The sequence below is a fragment of the Carex rostrata genome, chromosome 34 (genome assembly GCF_964058835.1).
Source record: "Carex rostrata chromosome 34, lpCarRost1.2, whole genome shotgun sequence".
Lineage (NCBI taxonomy): Eukaryota > Viridiplantae > Streptophyta > Magnoliopsida > Poales > Cyperaceae > Carex > Carex rostrata.
The window spans coordinates 3,189,885-3,212,842 of record NC_135951.1 but is presented as its reverse complement, the minus strand read 5'-3'; the positions used below and the strand labels follow the sequence as shown (position 1 = coordinate 3,212,842).

Genomic DNA, 22,958 nt, shown 5'->3' with positions numbered 1-22,958 from the left:
TTTATAGAAATTTACGGATCCGGACCAACTTTGTTGTTTTTTAATATGTAAAATGATATTATTTTGTTGTTTTTTTAAAATTATACTATTTTTGTTGTTTTTATTATGTTGATTGTTCTTTTATTTAGTACCCAATTAGTTAATGAGTTTGAACCCGATAAGTTATTTTAATCCAATTCTAATTAACTGAGATGAACAGTATACTTTACGGAAGCTGTCTTTTGCATGTAAAATAATATCTTTGTAAATTCGGATATGAAAATTTTGATGTTATCCTGACAGAATAAAAAAAAAATTAGAGACTGAAATATAAAATATAAATGTGAAATGTATGGTAATTGTAATTTGAACTCAACTATTCAAGTCTCCATGACCACAAAAAAGTTGTTTTAATCACAAAGTTACAGCCACACATTTAGTATTTTACGAGAAAAACTGAACCATATAAACACTTTCAAAAATTACAGAATAAAAAGATTAAAATTCCTAATTTGCATTTAATGAGAGTAGCTTAGTCATTCTGGGTTTCCTTTAAATCTGCTCTGATCCTACTAAGGGACAAAAACAGAATTAGAAACAAATAAGAAAGAACATGAGAGAAACAAGATAACAACATCACATAATTATTTCCAGACATTTATTGCTAAGCTTTGCTTAGTAACAACCAAAACTACCTAATTTCCTCAGACTTGACAATCCACTTAATAGATAAAAATAAAAATAAAACCTCAAATGATTCAGTTTCGAATCATGGTCCCTACCCCCTCATCCGTCAGTAACTCAAGCAAAAGCGAATGCGGGACCCGGCCGTCAATGATACTTGCTGTGCTTACACCTTTTGTCAACGACTTAATACAACACTCTACCTTTGGTATCATGCCTCCGGCCACCTTTCCTTCCTCCGTCATCTTTTGAATCCCACTAATATCGATCTCTTTGATTAGACTACCGGGATCGTTTCGATCCTCCAAAATTCCGGCTACGTCAGTTAGTAAGATCAACTTTTCAGCCCCCACAGCAGCAGCTATCTCTCCTGCTACTGTGTCAGCATTGATGTTGTACGCCTAATTGCATAAGTCAAAGTTTAGACAAGTACCCAAAATTAAAGGGTTTCTAGTAAAAGATAAGATATTAATATAAGAGATGGGCTAATGTACATTTCGAATTAAAGCCCTTGTTTTCAATTTTAAAGTTCAAACAGCCGATCTAAATTGCTCAACATTATCTGCATATTAAAATATGCTGGAGGACAAATTTTACATTTTTTGGAAAAAATTTACTCATTTTTTTAGGTACAAAATCGCTGTTTTTCAGAAAAAAAATTTACCTATCTAAAAAAAATGGAAAAATAATCCAAAAAATGTAAAATTTGGTCTCGCCCAACATTTTTATATGGAGATCATGTTGAGTGGTTCGGATTGGCTGTTTGGAAATTGAAATCACAAAATACGGCTGCGAATTAATATGTGTTATAATCAGCGCTGTCCATTAGTCCATCTCTTAATATAAGAACTCTTTAAAATATGGTTAACTTACCAATACCAAAGCAAAAAACAGAGTGAAAAAACCAACATGAAACAAGAGCAGGTTATGTGGTTGCTCAACTCAACAAACTAAACAAAGAAAAAAAAAAAAAAGAAGGTCAATTTGATTTAGGCTTGAATTTCTAATAGGGAAAGAGAAAAGAAAAGGCTGGAAAGGAGTTATTTTTATAAAAGTGGAACAAGTCCACCAGTTTGTATTGAAACAAAGTAGTTCATGACAATACTGGTATACCAAACAGCTGGTACACAAACTAAGCCCTAAAAGTCACTAGGGAAAATTAACCATATCTGAAACAGCCAACAAAAGTCCAACAAGTATTAAAAACTAATACAATAGAAAGGAGTTATGTATTAAAATTATTGGTTGCAACATTAATTACCTGGCCAAACTCGTCAGCAGCGACAGAGGCAATCACTGGAATGTGGCCATCAGATAAAATTGGGTAGAGGATTGATGGATTGACATTTGAAACTTCACCGACAAAACCAAGAGCAGCTGCATTGGGAGAAGGAAGAGCTGTAATAAGGCGAGCATCCTTCCCGCATAGGCCAACAGCTGTAGCACCTTGTTGATTGATGAGAGACACAAGCGACTTGTTCACCTATAAACTTAGTAAAGTATACTAATTTTAACACATGCATGGCATTTAAATAAGGCAAAAAAGGGAATAATTGTAAATTGTGCAAAAGAAAGTTCAACCGTGATTTGTAAATTGTACTATAATTTTGGTTTCAGATCAAATTGGCTAGAATTCCACATAATTACAGCCTTCATCCTAATTTCCAAAAGTTTTTTTCTTTCTACACACTTATTACTTGAAATTGTTGGGATACATACCTTTACACAAACAGTTCATTCCAACAATTCATCAAAATTAAAAATTAAAAAAAATCACCTTTCCGACAAGGACCATCTCTACAACCTCCATTGTCAACTCATCCGTAACCCGCAACCCATTAAGGAACTTAGGCTCAACATTAATTTTTGCTAACCATGAATTAATTTCGGGCCCACCACCATGCACAAGCACCATTCTCATGCCGACACACGAAAGCAACGCCAAATCCTTCGCCACAAACTCACGGAACTCCGGCGATTTCATGGCGGCACCACCATACTTCACCACTACTGTCTTCCCACGGAACTTCTGTATGTAAGGAAGTGACTCTGAAATGACATTCACTCGGTTCACTGCTGCTGCCTTTGCAGTGAGAGCAGATGCGGTGGAGGCGGAGGCTGTGACGCGTCGTAAGGATACAACACCAGGGTTTTGGTGGGGTTTACATTTACAAGGGATGGTAAAGGATGAGAGTCGTGGTCGAGTTAGAAGCATTTCCATCGACCTTACTTTACTTGTATTTCTTAATTGAAATGCAACCTAAAAATGAATGTTACATTGTAAGATTTTCATTATCTTACTTGTGCCAATATTATTTATGGTATAAAGCCTAATTTGTAACAGTAATTCATGCAATCTACAGTATAGCATTAACTTAAATTGATATCCTCCACCTTAAAAAAAAAATTGCCCGAAAATTGTTTTCCCTGTAGCAAATTTTTTCTGTTCAGATCAATCTGAACCTTATTATTTAGCTTAGCCATGTCAACTGTCAAGGGACAAAAACAACAAATTCTTCCTTTAAAAAAAAAAATAATAATAATAAAAAAAATCAATTGGCATTAGTGGTTTGATTTGTGAAAATTGAGACTTAAGAAGATGGAATCATAAAGAGCAAAGCAATGTTGAGGAAATTACTAAACGATCGATCCACCTATTTTGGAAAAAAGGAGAGAGAGCTTACCTGAGCAGAGAGAGAGAGAGAGAGAGCTGTCAATAGGGATAGAGGCGGGAAGGAGTAGTCGGCGCCAAGCGAGAGAGAGTGAGAGAGAAAGATGTAGAGAAGCGGGAAGAAGGATTTGTCGGCGCCGAGAGAGAGAGAGAGAGAGAGAGAGAGAGTGAGCGACAGGAGGGGAGGGGGCGGAGGGGTTGAGTGTATCCTCTGAGATATCTCAACTTTTGCGTGACCGACGTGTCCGGTGCCTATTCGGTGATAGTGCAGGGGCCTGTATTATTTGTGCTTTGAGATTCGTGAAGAACGTATTTAAACGGTTGAGATTTTCCATAAAGTCACGCAAAGTTTGTGATATCTCAGAGGATAGTATTCGCAGGGTTTTTCGTTGGTGGTATCTTTCTTCTTCAGAGGTTCAGAGGACTTTGGACAGATTGTTGTCCAATGCCGTCCATAAACCGTCAAATAAGCGTCAAGATTCGGGTTTGTAGGTTATATATTCATCCACATGAAATCGCGATGTCGACTGAACGGATATGAATGGTATTGGATGTATCTGTTCAACCACACCTGGACAAAACCCAATATCTTTGGGGTATTGAATTGAATGGAGTGGAATTCATATCCTCTGAGATATCTCAAACTTTGCGTGATTTTATGGAAAATTCCAACCGTTTAAGGACGTTCTGCACGAATCTCAAAGCACACAAAATACGGACCCCCTACATCACCCCCGAATAGGCACCGGACACGTAGGTCACGCAAAAGTTGAGATATCTCAGAGGATACGCACTCGAATGGAGTGCGAGGGACATCGCAAATTAAGCAATTGACAGCAAAGAACCAACCCGTGGCAGTGGCTGCCAAGCAATTGAAGAAACATGTTTCTTCAATTTTAACCTTCATTGCTTCCTTACCCCATTAGGCCCATTACATGTTTCTTCAGTTTTTTTTTTTTTTTTCTCTTCACCTCAAAAAAAAAAAAAAATTGAAGAAACATGTAATGGGCCTAATGGGCTGAGGAAGCAATGAAGGTTAAAATACCAAGCCCATCATATGCTCTTTATTCTAATATGCTATCCATAATTAACCAAAAACCCTCTTTCTTCTCCTCCTTTTAACTAATAGCTAATGACTAATAGGATTTGTTTAGGCAATTTGATCTATATATACACTTATGATAGATAAACTGAGAGTATATACCAAAGTATCTACTGGTAAGTGGTACAATACATGCTTGTACCGGCAGAAAAATATATTCAACAATAATTTAAAATAAATACCATAAAAAGCATTTACATCATTCTTGTTTTACTTGCAATAAAAATAATTTTTGTTACTTCAAAGTTCAAACTGACTACACAGGGTTAAATGTATACGGAGGTGTTATACAGGATTTTTTTGATAAACCATAATTAAGAAAATGTTTTTTACTGATCCAGCATGATTACTTTTTTTTTTCAAATACCAGAAGGACCGGAGCGCTCCTCCGGTCTTAAAATTTTTCTTTACTCAAGACCGGAGGGCTCCTCCGGTCTCCCAAAATTTTAATCTGTTTTATCCATTACAATTGCATGTGTCACAGAAGATCTGAAAAATTATAAACAAATCAAGACCGGATGGCCGGTCCGGTCTCTCCAAAAATTCATAACCAAGACCGGAGGGCCGGTCCGGTCTTAACTAATTTAGTTTGAACGAGTATCCTCTCCGTTATGTGTAAAAGATTCCTTTCACTTTATGGTTTGAGATTTACTCTCAGTCGGTGCCTATTCGGGATTTTGCAGGGGGCCCAATATTATTTGTGGTTTGAGATTGGTGCGAAGTTAAACGAATGGTCCAGATTGATACGATTTAATTTAGGTACGATTTAATTTAGGATAGAAAATAAAATATCTGCATTTAAAATGGAGTCCTTGCTCCAACATATATGTGTTTTCTTAGCTCATCAAAACTTGTTAAGTTAGTAACAGGAAATGTGTAAGTCGGTGCGTCTGAAATTTCGCGTCTATGATAAACATTTATTATTACTCCAGACATTATCTGAAAAAAAAAATTAACAATCAATCATCGATATCATTTTTAATTTTAAGACTACTACATACATACTGTAAAACAGACTTCTCGACACTATAATACTTTAAAACCTAAACATATAAAAAAAATACTAAAATTTTTTATTTCGCAATTTTACAGAATGATCAAATCCATACTTTAACACTACTACATACAAATTATAAACAAAACTCATCGACATTGTAAAACCTAACATATCAAATCCATACCATCCAAAGTGATTAAATTTAGTCATTTTAGTAACTAATTTTTAATTTTACAACCTTATAACTACTGTAATTGAAAAAAAAACTTACTACAATATTTAGATGAAAGCTACCAACACAGAAGAGGTCAATTTGTAACAACACAATAATTCAGTGGAGCTTGATTATCAGCTTAAAATGACGGAGAAGAAGAAATTTATAAGATTAAGTTTTCTGAATTTATGTTAGACTGATGGGAGAGAAGATGATTTATAGCAAAAAGAAAAGACAATAAAACGTGACTGCACAGTTGCCGCACCGACGCACCCAAAAAATAAAAATTGGTGAGAAATTGTTAAGACCGGAGGAGCCCTCCGGTCTTGAGAAAAGGCAAAATTTGAGACCGGAGGAGCGCTCCGGTCCTTCTTGTTTTTGGTTCTGGTTTTTGGTGAGAAAAAAAAGGTGAAAAAAAAGAAAAAAAATGAGTCGCTGCACGATTTGCCGCACCACTATCAATCAAAAAGGTGGAAAAATATGAAAAATTGTTAAGACCGGAGGGCTCCTCCGGTCTTGAGAAAAGGCAAAATTTGAGACCGGAGGAGCACTCCGGTCCTTCTAATTTTTGAAAAAAAAAAAAAGCAATCATGCTGGATCAGTAAAAAACATTTTCTTAATTATGGTTTATCAAAAAAATCCTGTTATACAGGTAGATTAGAGATGATCCTCAAAAAAAAAGGACCAGATCCTCTGTGGCGAGTGTTGACCACCATATGTTATAGCGAGTCACCAATGTATAGCACCTCCAGTATTAGGCTTTCGAAGAATGCACACTTTTGGGGCTCCTATTTATTCTTTGACCCCACATAAAATATGTCAGTGACCCACCATAAATTACAGCATTCTTGACTCCTCTGGAGATCCAAGGTTTATGGAGAATAGGAGCATTTTTTTTTTCTAATAAAAACCTCCCCTCAACTAGCTTTATATTGTACGGGATCCAAGTTACTCTGTTGACTATATATTTTTATTTTTCCCAGGCCTAATTAAATTAAGGATGGTGGATGCATGGAGAAGTAGAGTTGAAATTATGATAAATTTCTTGAATTCTAATTGGTAATTAGAATTAGAAGTCAAAGTATTGAAAATTAAAAGTCGAAGCATTGAAAATTATAAATTGGAGCATTGTTTTTTTTTTATCTAATATACCTTATTAGTTAATTGGTTTGAACTCGATTAACTATTCAAATCTGATTCGTTATTTTTTTGCCCCTTCCTTACAAAAATCCTGGATCTGCAATTTGCCTTATTAGTTATATGGTACTATGTATATCACAATTTGGTCCATAACAGGGATTATTATTTTTGTTTTCAAAATTCTAACGGTCAATCGGAACCGTTCAATATGAATATGTACTTGCAGACCGAATTTTATATTTTTTTAAAAAAACTGTTTTACTATTTTAAGATAGGTAGAAGATCACTATTTTTGGATGATTCAAGATTTTTAGATCAAGTGATTTCCTATTTATCTTAAAAAATAGTAAAAAATTCTAAAAAATATAAAATTCAATCTACAAAATATATTCATATGAAAATCATGTTCAACGGTTCAGATCGACTGTTAAGATTTTCAAAACGATGATAAATAAAGACACTTGTAAACAGAAAAATAAAATTACAATAATAAGTTGTTTTCTTAATCTCTTATTTTACAAAAAAAATAACAGCATAGTACCATAGACTCGCTCTTTATTTAGTCTATCTGGCTTTCATGAGGAATTATATACCCTTAATTAGTAGATCATACAAAAATTGAAGACATTAACATTTACCCTTAATTAGTAGATATCTATAGATTGTACAAAATTCAAGAATGAGGAATTAATCCTCTTTGACTTTGAGCAATTTTGGCTTCATGCATGGAGTTGCATGCGCAGCATGAAGTCAAAACTGCTCTGTTAGAATTGAATTGCAAGAGCGATCAAACGAGCGAGGGGGCGGAGGGATTTTCATCCAAATGGCTTTGGACAGAATCTTATTCGACCTGACACAAAACCGTCTGATTCGTGTGAACGGTTTAGATTAAAAGAGCGATTTAGATTTGTACAGCACTAAATTAATCGCACGATTCATGATGTGAATCGAACGGATATAAATAGCTTTTGGATAAGATATGTCCAAGGCATTTAGACAAACAGTGAGAATTAAAAGACAGCAAAGCATGAAGAAACATGAATTGGGCCTAATGGGCTGAATAAACAGTCAAACTTATAATACCAAGCCCATATTCAAAACCTTTTTTTCTCCTCGTAATTAATAGGATTTATTTAGGCAATCTTATTAACAAATACACTTATGATAGAAAAACTGAGAGTATAGAGTATAGACCAAAGTCGCTACTGGTAATTTTTGTACCGAATGCTGAAATAATTTATTTTGTAAGAACATGTACCAGACCAAAATGTTGAGGTGATTTTTGTACCGAATGCTGAAATATTTTTTTCAGTTTATTTTTGGGTAAACATCAGATTTACATATTTTTAACTTAAGGAAGCATTTAATTTACAATAAAATAGGCATTCATATCATTGCTGTTCTTGTTGCATTTACAATAAAAAAACATATATTTCTGTACTTCTTGTCAGACTTTTCATTTAATAATTTGCATGTACAGGGTTAATCAATTAAATGTACACAGTACATTTTGGTGTACATGGGACCATGATGTACGGTTGTACTATACAGATAGAGATAGAGAAGATCCTCAGAAAAGAAAAGATCCAGATCTTCTGTGGCGAGTGTGGACCTCCATTTGTTCTAGCGAGTCGCCAATTTACAGTCCCATATCGCATAGTGACAAATAAATTATTCATGTTCGGCTCGGCGCAGTCAAAAATTTGTGATTCAGGAATAATTCGGATATAACTCGGAAATGATTCGGAATTATTTGGATCAGAAATCTCAGTCCTGCAAGTGAGAAAAAAAATTGTCCTAGAAAAAATTCGTTAATAATTCGTAAAATTCAGGAAATATTCATAAAATTCGCGAATTATTCAGGTCGGTCAAAGTTCAGTCAACCAAATAATTCGACGTTTAGTTCAGCATCACAAAAAAAAATGAATTATTCACGATCTTGTGACTATGTGTTCGGCCTCTTGTTTATTATTGGGTCCCACATGTCAGTGACCTGCCATACGTTAATAGCATTATTACCTTATTTAGGAGAATAACAAAAAAAAAATGTGTACTTCTTGTCAGACTTTTCATTTAATAATTTGCATGTACAGGGTTAATTAATTAATTGTACACAGTACATTTTGGTGTACAACTGTACATGGGACCAATGATGTACGGTTGTATCCTACAGATAGAGATAGAGAAGATCCTCAGAAAGAAAAAAGTGCCAGATCTTCTGTGGCGAGTGTCGAACTCCATTTTTTATAGCGAGTCGACGATTTGTTCTATAACTCCACATGTCAGTGACCTACCATACATTAATAGCATTATTGGCTTATTTAGGAGATCTAGGGAGCATGCAAGGAAGGATGTTTCTAGAGAGTGAACACTGAACAGAATTGAAACAGTTGTATTTTGTTTGGTCACATCACCATCTCATCTCACCAACCAATATTAATTATTCCATGCATTCCTATGCATTCATCATGGTTTATATATGTTGATTGTTCTATTAATTTCAACCAATGTTAGTCTTGATAATTGAATTTTTATATCAAGGACTAAATTTAATAAAAAAAATTCAATAATATCTATTTTAAAGGTAGACATATTTGTTGTTCTAATGAAACAAAATGCATCATTAATAGAAGAGACAAACTATAAATTTTATTAAAAATATTTTAAAAAAATTACATGAAATTTATAACTTTTTTTTAATATAGGAAAGTTTAGTCACCTTTGCCCCCTTTTAAATATGGCCCAGAAGAAAGACTGTAGGTCTGATAGGCATCAGATATACTTTAAGGGTCTGTTCGACGTAAATTCAAATGTTACTGTTCACGTGGGAAAAAAAAAATTCACTCAGATTGAATTTTTTTTTCCCACGTGAACAGTAAAAATCAGTTCAAATTTTTTTGCAACTCATTCCCTTAGGCCCGCCGAACACGTCCTAAGTTTGATGGATTCTAGCACCGTCTGATTCGTTTTAAAATATGTGCGCTCAGTTTTAATATTCGTATGAATTCGGGTCAATTTTGTGCGCACAGATTCTGAAGCGAATCAGACTTTAAAAATTGAATTTTTGACCGTAGAAAACAAGTAATTCAAAAATAAGACAAGGAAAGAAACAAGCTAACAACCTTTACTACATCAATCCAAATATATTTAGCATCAATCCAAATATATTTAGCAAAGGAAAAAAGAAAAAATATATATTTTATAGTGGTTTGAGATTCCTCAAAGTACAACACAACACTTCTAAATTCAAACACAAAAATTTTTCTACCATATATATATATATAAATACATAAAGGCAATGATGATAGATCTTAGTAGGTAGTAGTGTGTGACATGAGATCAGATCAGACGAAGTAAAAGAAAAACAAAAGAGGCTCACGTGTGAGGAATGTATTATCCGTGTAAAACAAAAGCACCACACTTTTATTAGCGCTTTCTATGTGCTCATTTGCTTTGGAACACTCAACAAATACATGCTCTCTATGAGCTAATTTTTCCTCATTTTTTTTTATAGAGAAGAAAGGACTATATATAATTATATATTGTTTGGTTATGCATAGTGGGTCACAAATATTTCTTTCTTAAAAAAAATCTAAATTTTATTTTATAGCATATAAAGATAATTCTTGAAATTTGAGATTATAATTTCAGTGAGGATATTCTACTTTGTATGGTGCAGAACGGTCTGTGCTATGAATTAATATCTCTGTTTGCAAAATTTAAATAATTAATCCAAACCGTTTAACATGATCTTTATAGAAAAATATACTTGGATACCAGATTTTATATTTTTTAGAATTTTTCAATTTTTCTGAAAAGGTAAATAGAATACAAGATCTAAAGATTTTTTCCTACTTATTTAAAAAAATAGTAAAACAAATTTTAAAAATATAAAAAAAAATATTGAGCAGTTCAGATCGACTATTTAGACTTTAAAAACGGAAATCAATAGCACATATTAATCCACAATTTGAATAGCCATAAATTCTAAAGTTTTATATTAATGGCCCATTTCAATGTTATTATTATTTTTTTGTTAAAAAAACAACACATACCCCTTTAATTAAAAAAATTGAAACCACTACATACAAATATGGAATTTCACCTAACAAAATATTAAAAAAAACCCAGTGGGAAAGTGATAAAAGGTGTTTCATTAATGTTGTTTTTTTTTATTATCAAAATGCATGTGTTTCCTTTTACAAGAGAAGAGAATAAAAGTATGAATATATACATGCCTAACTCATGACCCCAATTTTGATAATACAATTTAATGCGCAACTTTTGATATATATAAGCTGCAAAACAAAATTTGTGTGCTCCTGCATTTGCTCCTTCACGCCATTAAAAATTCATATGGATATGAATATGAATTAATATTAGAACAACAAATATGTCCCTTTCAACGCGCTTTCACAATTTTGATTTGATTGGGCTTCCCCAACCTTGCTAATTCCTCTCCATTCTTCCCAAACTGGAGACATCCTTAATTTGAGTTTTATAATAAAATGTTAGAGCACCTACTAGGGTTCTAAATATGAGCTGTGTCATGACTTGCGTCAGGTGTCGTGTCGTGTTCTGATTAAGTCAAATTTATACTTGTGTGATTAAATTTAGAAAGATGGTCACAGCACGTAGTCACGTTATGTCCAAACGTGTCTGGTCACGTTGGTCATGTTTAACTATTTTTTTTTCATTATTTAAGTTAATTTATTCAAGATTCTCCATTGGATCAAGATCTACGATCCTATCACACGTGACTCGTGTGACTACGTGTTGTGTCATCACTAGATTTTTCGCATGACGTGCCGTGACAAATTTTCAAAAAATGGTTACGTCAGACGAATGTTCAAAAATAGTAGTACAATTTGTAATTAATTTTCTAATTTATAATCCAGCATGATAATTTGTAATTAATTTTATAAACAAAGATGATCTAAGTTAATTTTGCCATTTACATGTCAGAAATGAAATATGAATTCATATAAATTTGGAATATTTGCATAATTGAACTGGTGATAAGAAGAGCATCCTTCCATTTGGCAACATATCCAAAAGCTTCTTATTCTCTCTTTCTTTCTCTATCTCTAGTAGTTGCATCCAACGCACATATATATTCAAAATAGTGAAATACTACTACAACTTGTGAATCCTATGGGCCCCTCAAATCAGACAAACAACTACCCTTTTCCTTTGTCTTCTTCACTTTTAGCTCCTTATTTAATGCTTCTTTGCTCCTTTTATTATATGCACATGAAAAGTAATAATACTTCTGCTTCTCCTTTTATTATTATTTTTTTCTTTTATATTAATCTAATATATTGAAATGATTCAGATGTAATTGAAACCGTGTGATGAATTTTGAACGATCCAGATGCAAAAAAAGAAGAGCGCTCCTTTTCAGATTTGGATCCGGTTCTTGATGCAATTTTAGAGTTGATCAAACAATTTTTAAATTGGACCAAACTTGACACAGGATCAATCTAAATTTGGAAGAACATAATAATAATTTCTTTGTTTAAAAGTTGATAATCATTTTACATGTCAAAATAAATATAGTATATCTTTTCTCAGAGTATAGTTAAGAAAATTTAAAATTCAATCACCTTTATGTAGTACAGATGTTTGTTGAAATAGAATTGGAGAAAATATAAGGGTGATTATGCAAAAATAGAAACAAACATCCGAATCCAATGTAGTTGAAAATAATGTGTGCTCAGGACCAATAAAAGAAAAACCATGTTATTTCTGTTATTCTACTACCAAAAAAGTCAAAATGCCTTGATCTGACAAATTTCATGTGATTCAGGGACCATTATGCTATTCTTCTGGATAATAATTAATAATTTGTCTCAGGCTTCAATTAATTAACACTGTGTTTAGACAACTAAGCTCCATCCAATCAGCCCTTATAAACATTTATTCACATGTACCCTTAGAAAATAAAAATTCAAATAACATAAAATCATGTCATTATTTATTTCAAATAACCATTCAAATTCAGAACAACTTTTTTTTTTTATACATAAATTGTTTCTTTATTTTACAATTTTTCTTATTTTTGATTTCTTTTTCGGATTGTTTCTTATTTAAACCAACTTAAATTTGTTAAATGTAATCAAATATGACTAGATGTGGCCAAATGTGTCCAGCCATGTCAAGTTTGTGTTGTGGTTATTTATATAATTTGATCATGGCATGACACGTAAAAAATTGACTTCATCACAGTATACATAATCCAAATCATGATGCCACTAATCACAACACAGAACGGTACAAATTTACATTGCTACCGGAAAGGCCCGGTATATGAACTGGAGTATTTTATAAAGAAAAGGAATTATTATCATATGATGTTTTGTAACTATTTCTTTTATTTAGTACTATGTTTTCTAACTTTATATGATATTTTAGATGTGATAAACATATGAATAGAAATATTAAATGAATAAGAAAAATAAAATAAATCTAAATTATAATTCCTGATCAAATTAGAAAGACAGTGCCATGTGTAAGTACAAGTGGAACTGCTTACATATGCTGCTTTGGTTAAATTGTGCTTGGTTGGTTAGTATACTTTCACCTACTTTTGGTACTAGACCAATAACAGAATTAAATTTAGGGAAATGTTTTGATGATACATTTAATATTGGTGGGGTAGGACAACTATACAAAATTTATATATGCTATCATGGCTGCCTCTGTTTATGAAAATACCTTCTAAGTTTGGGCAAGTAAATTAATTTGAATCTGCTTCTTCAATTTTTTTTTCTTATAATTAAGCACAAATATATTGACTTTTGTAAGAATGAGATGAAGAATATGCTTGATTATCACAAAATTATGCGGGATGAGATTTATAGGTAAGAGAATATATCCACAATTATGGATATGTACTGAAATAGTTATGGAAACTATATGCTAAAATTAAATGTTCGGTTATATCAATGGAATTAGTTTTAAAAAAATTCTACTTTTTTAAATAAAATGGTTGAAATCAATACAATTATTATTACATCAATAGCAAACTCCTTCCTTCCACACACTCTACATCCAATGGATTCAAAAAGCTACTCTACGTCTCTTGACACCCAATGGTACCTCGCTCGGCATTGAATTTAGCCGTTTAATGCTTACTATAACTAGTTATTTCAGTTTTTTAATGGCTGCTTTATTTGAGGGTAAGGTGGCAAGATGTCATCCTACGGTTTTTCATTGATTAAGAAAAGTATTAAAAATACGGTTTTTATTGGGGTGAGGAACAGTTTTTTTATTATGATCAGTAAAAAAGCAATAGATATCCTCGGATGGCATGAAGTGCAACGGCATAGATGATAGGACGGATCTTATTAGTGTCAATCTACCACCATATGACAAACAGAGCAGTTTTTTAATGGCTGCTTTAACTAGCTACAACCTAGACGCAAATAGCTTCTCTTCAAAGAGAAGATCACTCCTTGCAAAAAGTCTAAGTTTTCTTAGCTTTTCTATTTCTATTGTACTTCTTTATCTCTCACATCACATTCAGGCTTATCTATCAGGATATATATGTATGCTCCAAGGATATCTATTGCTTTTTACTGTAATTAAACTGTAATTAGAAATAACTTAATTTAGTTGTATCAAAATTCAGAAACTGAAATTGAAAGGAGTTGACACAAAGCCATAAGCTTGGCACCAAATATTTAGAGAACACATGAAAATTCATAATGACACAACTCAAAAAACATAAGGTGAAAGAAAAAAAAAATTGAAGAGAGAAGACCACAGCTTTCATCTTGAAAAAAAAAAATTAGATTCAATTAATTATTTTTTTCCATCAATTTAATTACTCTAGAATGGGAAAAGAATATATAAAAAAATATAAAATATCATCTGAACAATAATGGGAATAAATAGTCCAAAATTTCATTCATTCTCATAGAATTGTAGTTCTGATACTGAACTTAATTAAAATTCAATTTGAAATTAGTTTAAAAAAAAGTATTGTCATGAAATTTGAAATATAGCATAGAGTGCATAACTATTAAATATATGTTAAGCATGATGTTTCATCACTTTCCTTTGCCTAACCTTGAAAGATATATATATATATATATATATATATATATATAATAAATAAGATAAGACCTCTTAGATTTGCTTCTAGTAAATAAGTAGCTAGGTTTCTATTTGTGTGTCTGTACCAAGGCGGCATCAAGTTACATTAACAAGAAATTATTAATTAATTAACTAGAATAGCTACCTATTGAATGATACATAATAGCATGGTATAGACTGAAATAGATAGCTAACTCAATACCGATTTATTTTATTCAATCAAAATTTAATTCGATTTTTTTTTTTAAATATTATGATAATAATGTAGTTGGCAGCTCCATATTTTAAATTATTACATTCTGAAAAATATGAAAAAATAATATAATACATTTTTTTCGCCTCTAACACACTATATATATATACTCTATTTAATATATACATTTGCTGATCATCCGGTATATGTTATTTATTTGTTTTTTTTATATGTAATATGTACTTTTCACCTTATAACTATAGGTGTTATTTATTTGCTTTCTTTATGACTTAGGCAAGATGTGATATTTATTCAGATCGTTTGTTTGTTTCTCCTCGTCAATTTTAAATTAATGCCATGCAATTATGCAAAAGATTACATTAATGTGCACACATATCTTATATATATATTAATGCACACAGATTAGCCGGAGAACTTTGGTCGGAGAATAATTTTGCAGAGGCATTGGCCATTGGGCATTGGGCATTGAATTTAACATCATAAATGAATGCAAAATTTGCAGAATGCACCCACAAGTTATGAAAAATGGCAGGTCAAAGAATAGTCTAACTAGCGAGTTCTGATCACATGATAGGCAGGGTTAGTTAGTGTTTACTTAAAATATATATATATAATGCACTCACAAGTTGATATAATTATTTGTTAATTTAGTAATGTTTCAGAAGTGTCACATGAGATTTCAAAGCAAATAAACAAATTAAAAACTAAACAGGCGCTCACAAGAATATCCCCCAACCCCCCCCCCCCCCCCCCCCCCCAAGAGATTTAAAATATAGAAATTAATGAGATATTTATGAATTGTTTTAACATTGTGATGTCTATTGACTGTTCTTATTGAATTTATTATTATTATTATTATAAGATACTTCGATTACGTAAATCAGGCTGTAAATATTAAATACATCGGATAATAACTTCAAATATTGACTGTGAATTAGACTTTTTTTTTCTTGTGCAGAAAACACCCTATATACATACATAATTATTCTATAAGTAAAACAACATATTTATTTTTACAATTTTATTAAATTATCTTGACATAATTTGAGAAAACTTTGTTCTAATTGTCAAAATAAGCTCTTTTTAAAAATAAAAAAAATCCCAAACCCATCTGTAAAATCCAAAGCCCATTCCCCAATGAGAAGAAAGAAGAAGATTGAAATAGCAGCTTTTGGTGGGTACACTGGTAATTAACTTTACAATAAGATAATAGAAACATTTGAAGGGCAACCCAAAAAAAGCGGTGCGAATCTAAATATGAAATCACAACTGATTGCAGATTCGCACAAGTAATAAATTTAGAAATCAAATACCAATAAATGCTAATACATCTCCCCTCCTTTCTTAATCCCACCAATTCCACACTCCATATACTCTAAGGTAACATAATATTCGAGCTTACATCGAAACCGCAAAAGATTCTTTGATATTCGTGCAATGCAGATCAGACAGTCTGGATCCAAAGAAAAAATCTCTGTTACCTTAGGTTAGATGAATTCCAGCCACCGCGCACTTTCTCTCCCACAGTCACTACCGAGTCCATATCTCTGAGGTAACAGAATATTTGAGTATAGATCTGGACCGTCCGATCAGAGTTCGGGCTAATCCGACCAAAGGTGGAATGCACGGAGAATTCTTTGATATTCGTGTCAATTCAGATCAGACGGTGAAGATCTAAACACAAAATCTCTGTTACATCAGGTGGTATAAATTCCAACCACGGCATTCTCTTCCTCACTCACTCATTCGCATCGCATTTCCTTTCCTTTCCTTTCGTTCATCTATTTATTCTTCCCACCTCCACTTTCCACCAGCCTTGATTCATTGAACCAATGGCACCTCCCCTTCCCCTCCTCCTCTTTACCCTCCTTTACCTCTCCCTTCACGCGTCGGCGTCCACCTCCGTCAACCCCTTCACCTCTCGCGCCGCCACTATCCGTTACTGGAACCGTAAAGTACCCAACAATGCTCCTCACCCCAACTTCCTTCTTTCCCTTCTCTCCCCTCTCCCCACCTCCCTTTCAACTTCTCTCCTCTCCATTTCCCCAGACCAACCTTTCTCCATTTCCCCTTCTCTTTGTCTCTCTGCCAACCTTCTCTGTCCCAACACCACCTTTTTTCAGTCTCTGTCCTCAAACCCTAACTCTGATTTCAACACTTACTCAAGTCGTAACTTTACCAACTATGCTACTTCTTCTAACAAAGGTACAAGTTCCTTCTCTAACTACTCACCGGAGGAGAACATTCCGGTAAATTCCTTTCGCCGTTACGGCCGTGACGGTACCGGCCATAACAGCTCGTTTGCTGCCTACTCTGACGATGCCAATGTCGACACCACCAACTTCACTTCTTATGGTGGGTCGGCAACAGGTGGGTCTACCGGCTTCACTGGTTACGACCATGATACCAATTCACCTAACCTCAAATTCAGTAGCTATGGTGACCAAGCGAATGGCCTCGATCAGCGGTTCACTGCCTACTCCTCCGATGCCAATGCCGGTGACCAGAGCTTTAGATCCTACGGTAAAAACGGAAACGGTGTCCCCACCGAATTCACGTCCTACGGTAATGACACCAATGTTATTGGGTCCGGGTTCAGTAACTACGGCGAGGGTGGCAACGGTGCCACTGATGGATTCAATAATTACGGTAAAAACGGCAATGTGCCGGAAAACAATTTTAAGAATTACGGGTCGGGTTCAAATGCCGCAATCGATACCTTCAAGTCTTATCGAGAGGAGGCGAATGTAGGAGACGACACGTTCACTTCTTATGACAAGGATGCGAATGCGGGTTCGGCTGAATTTCAGAGTTACGGCAAGTCTTTTAATCAAGGCAGCGTTACATTCAAATCTTACGGCCAAGGTAAAAACCCGAATCATCAGATCAAATTCACGACGTATTACGAGGGTAATGTGACTTTTAAAGAGTACTCGAAATCGGGTGTAACATTTCAAGATTACAACAAGTCGATGTTGGCTTCGAATTTGAAGGATGTAAAATCAACAAGTAAATGGATTGTCGAACCCGGTAAATTCTTTCGGGAGAGTGAATTGAAAGAAGGGAATGTAATGCCGATGCCGGATATAAAAGACAAGATGCCGGTTCGGTCGTTCTTGCCCCGGTCGATAGTGAGTCAGATCCCGTTTGAGGCGGAGGCAGTGAAATCACTGTTCAGGTTGGAACAGGATACGGCATTGGCAAAGGGCGTGGATGAGACGGTTGGAGATTGTAAGAGGGCACCGAACCGAGATGAGACGAAACGGTGTGCCACGTCAGCAGAAGATATGATTGATTTCGCCGTGGAGATGTTAGGCGACGACATTGTGGTGCGGAGTACCGAATCTGCTAACGGGTCAGGTGGACCCATCATGATTGGTAATGTTTTGCATCTCTTTTTACTAGTGATTGATTCACCATTTAACAGAGGCATTATTAGTGTTGGTGTCTAGAGAGAGATAATAACAAGGCATGTATGTGTATACAAAAGAAAGGTTGTCTGATTCCAACTAAAACCAAAGAAAGTGTCACATGAAGCCTTTCATTATACCACCTCTTTTGGTGGAAAGTATTCCCTTTTCGGTTGGTAATACATAAATACATGCGAATAATCCAATTTAAACCAATCAGCTCTCCTTACCCTTTTCCTATTATCCAATCAATTTTATAGGGGTTTTTGTGAGGTATACATGAAATTCCCCCAATAATTAGAAAGGTAAAAACCCAACAAATTATATAAATCACAGTACAATACAATGGTTCTTTCAATTGGATTCAATTGCTTATTGGGCCGGGTCGGGTCGGATTTTGTTGTCTTGTTATCCAGGTAAAGTTAAGGGGTATACATGAAATTTCCCCAATAATTAGAAAGGTAAAAACCCAACAAATTAGATAAATCACAGTACAGTACAATGGTTCTTTCAATTGGATCCAATTGCTTACTGGGTCGGGTTCGGATTTTGTTGTCTTGTTATCCAGGTAAGGTTAAGGGGTATACATGAAATTCCCCCAATAATTAGACAGGTAAAAACCCAACAAATTATATAAATCACAGTACAATACAATGGTTCTTTCAATTGGATTCAATTGCTTATTGGGCCGGGTCGGGTCGGATTTTGTTGTCTTGTTATCCAGGTAAAGTTAAGGGGTATACATGAAATTCCCCCAATAATTTGAAAGGTAAAACCCCAACAAATTAGATAAATCACAGTACAGTACAGTACAGTACAATGGTTCTTTCAATTGGATTCAATTGCTTAACGGGTTGGGTCGGGTTGGATTTTGTTGTTTTGTTATCCAGGTAAGGTTAAGGGAATAAATGGAGGCAAGGTTACCAGATCAGTATCATGTCACCAGAGTTTATTTCCATACATGGTATACTATTGCCACTCAGTACCTAAAGTCAGGGTTTATGAGGTTGACATCCTAGCCGTTGAAACCAAAAAGAAGATCAACCGAGGCGTCGCCATCTGTCACCTCGACACATCAGCCTGGAGTCCCACCCATGGTGCCTTTGTGGCGCTAGGTGGGAAGCCAGGTCAGATCGAAGTCTGCCATTGGATTTTCAATGGAGATATGACATGGGCCGTTGCCGATCGATCATAACCGTTCGATCTGAATCACTTCATCAGACCAGCTAAAAAATAATTTACAGGGGTGGTGGTATGAGTTCTAGATATGTAGAAAAAAGTTTTTATTTTTTTTATTTTTTTATTTTTCCTTTGGAGAGATGTAAAGGCTTCCAAGAAATTTTGGAAGACCGTTGATTAATTGCCTAAAATATATTTTTTCTACATGTAATGGTAATTATTGGTAATTAGAAAGAAAATAATTTTTACAATGTGACTGAATATTCTTCATGCTCCTTTAATTTTGATTTTATTTCTATTTTTTTTTTACATTTGATTGTTTGCTTGCAAATGTAAATAATAGAGATTAAACAACAAATTCATGATATGGTTTTTCGTTATATTAATATTAATCTACTATTAAACCTGCAATATAGGCATAATAAATTAAAATGATAATTGACTTTTGAATGTTTCTACTCGTAATCATAGTTACAAGATTTGCGAATTATTCACTAATAATTCGTTTTTATCAAATTTTGACCAAATAATTTGTGAATTTTACGATCATTTTCTGAATTTTATGAATTATTTGTGATTTTTTTATTTTTCTTTTCTCCCTTATGGAACTGAGACCTCCGGTTCAGGTAATTCTGAATTATTTCTAATTTATAACTGAATTATTACTGAATCACGAACATTTTATTCTGCTAATCCGAACCCTAATAATTTATCTGTCATTGTGGTCGTAATCATCGTCTCCACTTCTAGGCTTATATATTACTTTAATTTTATCAAATTGAGCATCTTTGACACAATAAAAACAAATAAAATGACATCCAAATCAGGCTAGACCCCCTTTTTTTGGGATTATGTATAAAATACAAAGTGGTATGAAATGAGAAAGAAAGGTAGAGATAATTAAGAATCCTTAGTTATGTATATCTAATCATTTATTTATTTTTAATTAATGCATGACATTGACTTTTGTGTACGATATATTGTTTGTTTGTGGCCAAGCAAATTATTAAAACAATTATAGATAAGAATCTTTGTAATTGGTGATCAGCATTTTCTTAAAGGTGCTCCTTTAGAACAATTATTAGAAATTTATAGGACCATTATACCCTCCATTTTGATAGCAACAATTGTTCAACTAAAGAAAACAGAAAAATGAATAATAAATAGGAGAGAAATTTGCCTTATTCTGAGCTTCAAAAGAACCAATGGTAAGGCTTATTTTCTCCATTGAGATAACTTTGCATGTTTTTTTTTTTCAATGTAGTTTGAGTAATCTAGATTTAGTTTTTAAAATTTAGAAACATAAATAAATATTATGAATTTTATAGGAGGGATCGAATTACACTCTCCATTTTTCAAAGTTTTCAAATTTCAAACAGTCGATCCAAACCGTTCAACATAATGGATATGTTAAAATGTGCTTGCGGATCAAATTTTACATTTTTTGAAATTTTTTTAGTATTTATTAAGTATTTAACAAAATCGCTATATTCAGACCGTTGAATTTTTGTACCCATCTTAATATATAGTAAAAAAATTAAGAAAAATGTAAAATTTGATCTGCAAGCATATTTAAACATATCCATCATGTTAAACGGTTTGGATCAACTGTTTGGACTTTGTAAACATAGGGTGTAATCCGGTATCACCAAAAAAGAGTGTAATTGAATCCCTCCTCATTTTACAGAGGGAAATATGTAATTTTGAGATTTTTGAGAGATATAAATGAAATTCTCCCTTAAGAATATGCGGCCCACCAAACAAGGGCAACATAAGTTTTTTTTTTTGTTTTTTTGGGTATTAGCTTTTTTCTTATTGTAATCTGTAAAAAAATATTTTTGTTAAGTGACTTGTTACCACCTTATCTTCAAAAACAAATTACTGATTGATTTTCTCAATTTAACTAACCATGAACTTTAGTGAAGTTTATTTATTTGTACTAAACTATAATAAATCTGGCTATGGAGAGGATAATAACATTAGATGGCAAGAAAAATATTAAGATTTCATTTGAAGAGCAACATAATTTTGATTTGTCATGTAATTAACACAAGAATATTATTTTCTGGGGCAAGTCTACCTAAGAGATACCACATTATGTATTAGTATATGTTGACTTAATATATGATAATGATTAAATATTAACTTTTGTTAATCTTGTGAACAAAATGCTGATACATCAATACTACTTTTATTATTTAATAAATATCTTATTTGATTTAATATTCTATCTGTACCTACATCCAAATATATGTAAATTATTTTATTTCACAAATAAAGCTATGTAATTTAATTCTTTTAAATAACTATTTTTTAATTAATACATCTGTTGCTCGGCAATTGCCAACAACCTCCATAAAATAAAATATATAAATTTTCTTTTTTCTCTTTAGGAGAAAGAAATCTCAAAATTGTTGGCTAGTTATTAATTTGTCACCTTATGTAATGGCCATTTATTGCACTTAAGCCCACAATCCTTTAATATGTAATTAATGATCAATATGATATGATAAGGTTGGTCTTGGTCCCCTCATGACATATATGAAACTCATAAATATGATATAAGATAACTTAGTGAAACATATTCTGCTAATTAATGTAATAAATGGCCAAAATTTGGTAGTTCTCTGCATAGCTGGTGCCCATAAATGGACCAAGAATTAGTTACTTAGGTCAAAGCACAATAAATTCTGTACTATAGTCTCTCTATTAAATCTTCTAAAATATATAACTATATGTTAATTTATATAAGAGATTTTAAGTTTAAATTTCAGCATTAATTGAAGTTTATACTGTACCAAACATTGTTGCTCTGTTTCTACTGTACCAAAAATTGCTGAGTGTACTATGACTAGTTCAAGCTTTTATTATGGCTTCAGTTGTCATGAGCGAGTTTAAGCTTGCTTCAACTCGGCTCGTAGGGACTCAATTTAATCATCAGCTTGTGAACTCAGCTCGTATTGACTTAATTTGTTCCTCAGCTTGTGAACTTGGTTCGTACTAACTCAATTTGTTCCTCAGTTTGTTACAAGAAGATGTAACTTCCTTTTCAACTATTTTATTTTTTTCTTGTGCTCATCATGAGAAGATGAAACTCGTGACAAGAAAAAAGTGAGATCTTTATCCGACTCGTGGTCTACATAACGAAAATCAACAAAATTTTGTGGTCTATATATGCAGGAGTCATGATATCTTTATGCCATAAATCGACTTCAAATTTTGTCTAATTCGACTCGACTCATCTTATTTAATACCCAATTTTTTTTTT

General features: G+C 33.2%; 2 protein-coding genes across 2 annotated transcripts; one reads left to right on the top strand and one right to left on the bottom strand.

Annotated features, from left to right (window-relative positions):
* Positions 1-615: 615 nt before the first annotated feature.
* Positions 616-3,570, bottom strand: NAGK (N-acetyl-l-glutamate kinase). Its single transcript, XM_078297885.1, has 4 exons — positions 3,348-3,570; positions 2,441-2,923; positions 1,925-2,146; positions 616-1,064 (listed from the first exon to the last, which is right to left on the bottom strand). The coding sequence occupies exons 2-4, from the start codon at positions 2,882-2,884 to the stop codon at positions 738-740; spliced, it is 993 nt and encodes a 330-aa protein (XP_078154011.1). The 5' UTR covers positions 2,885-2,923; positions 3,348-3,570; the 3' UTR covers positions 616-737.
* Positions 3,571-16,913: 13,343 nt separating this feature from the next.
* On the top strand, positions 16,914-19,934 carry LOC144549193 (BURP domain-containing protein 12-like). Its single transcript, XM_078297929.1, has 2 exons — positions 16,914-18,479; positions 19,402-19,934. Exons 1-2 carry the CDS (start codon positions 16,934-16,936, stop codon positions 19,704-19,706), a joined length of 1,851 nt encoding a protein of 616 aa, XP_078154055.1. The 5' UTR covers positions 16,914-16,933; the 3' UTR covers positions 19,707-19,934.
* Positions 19,935-22,958: the final 3,024 nt, after the last annotated feature.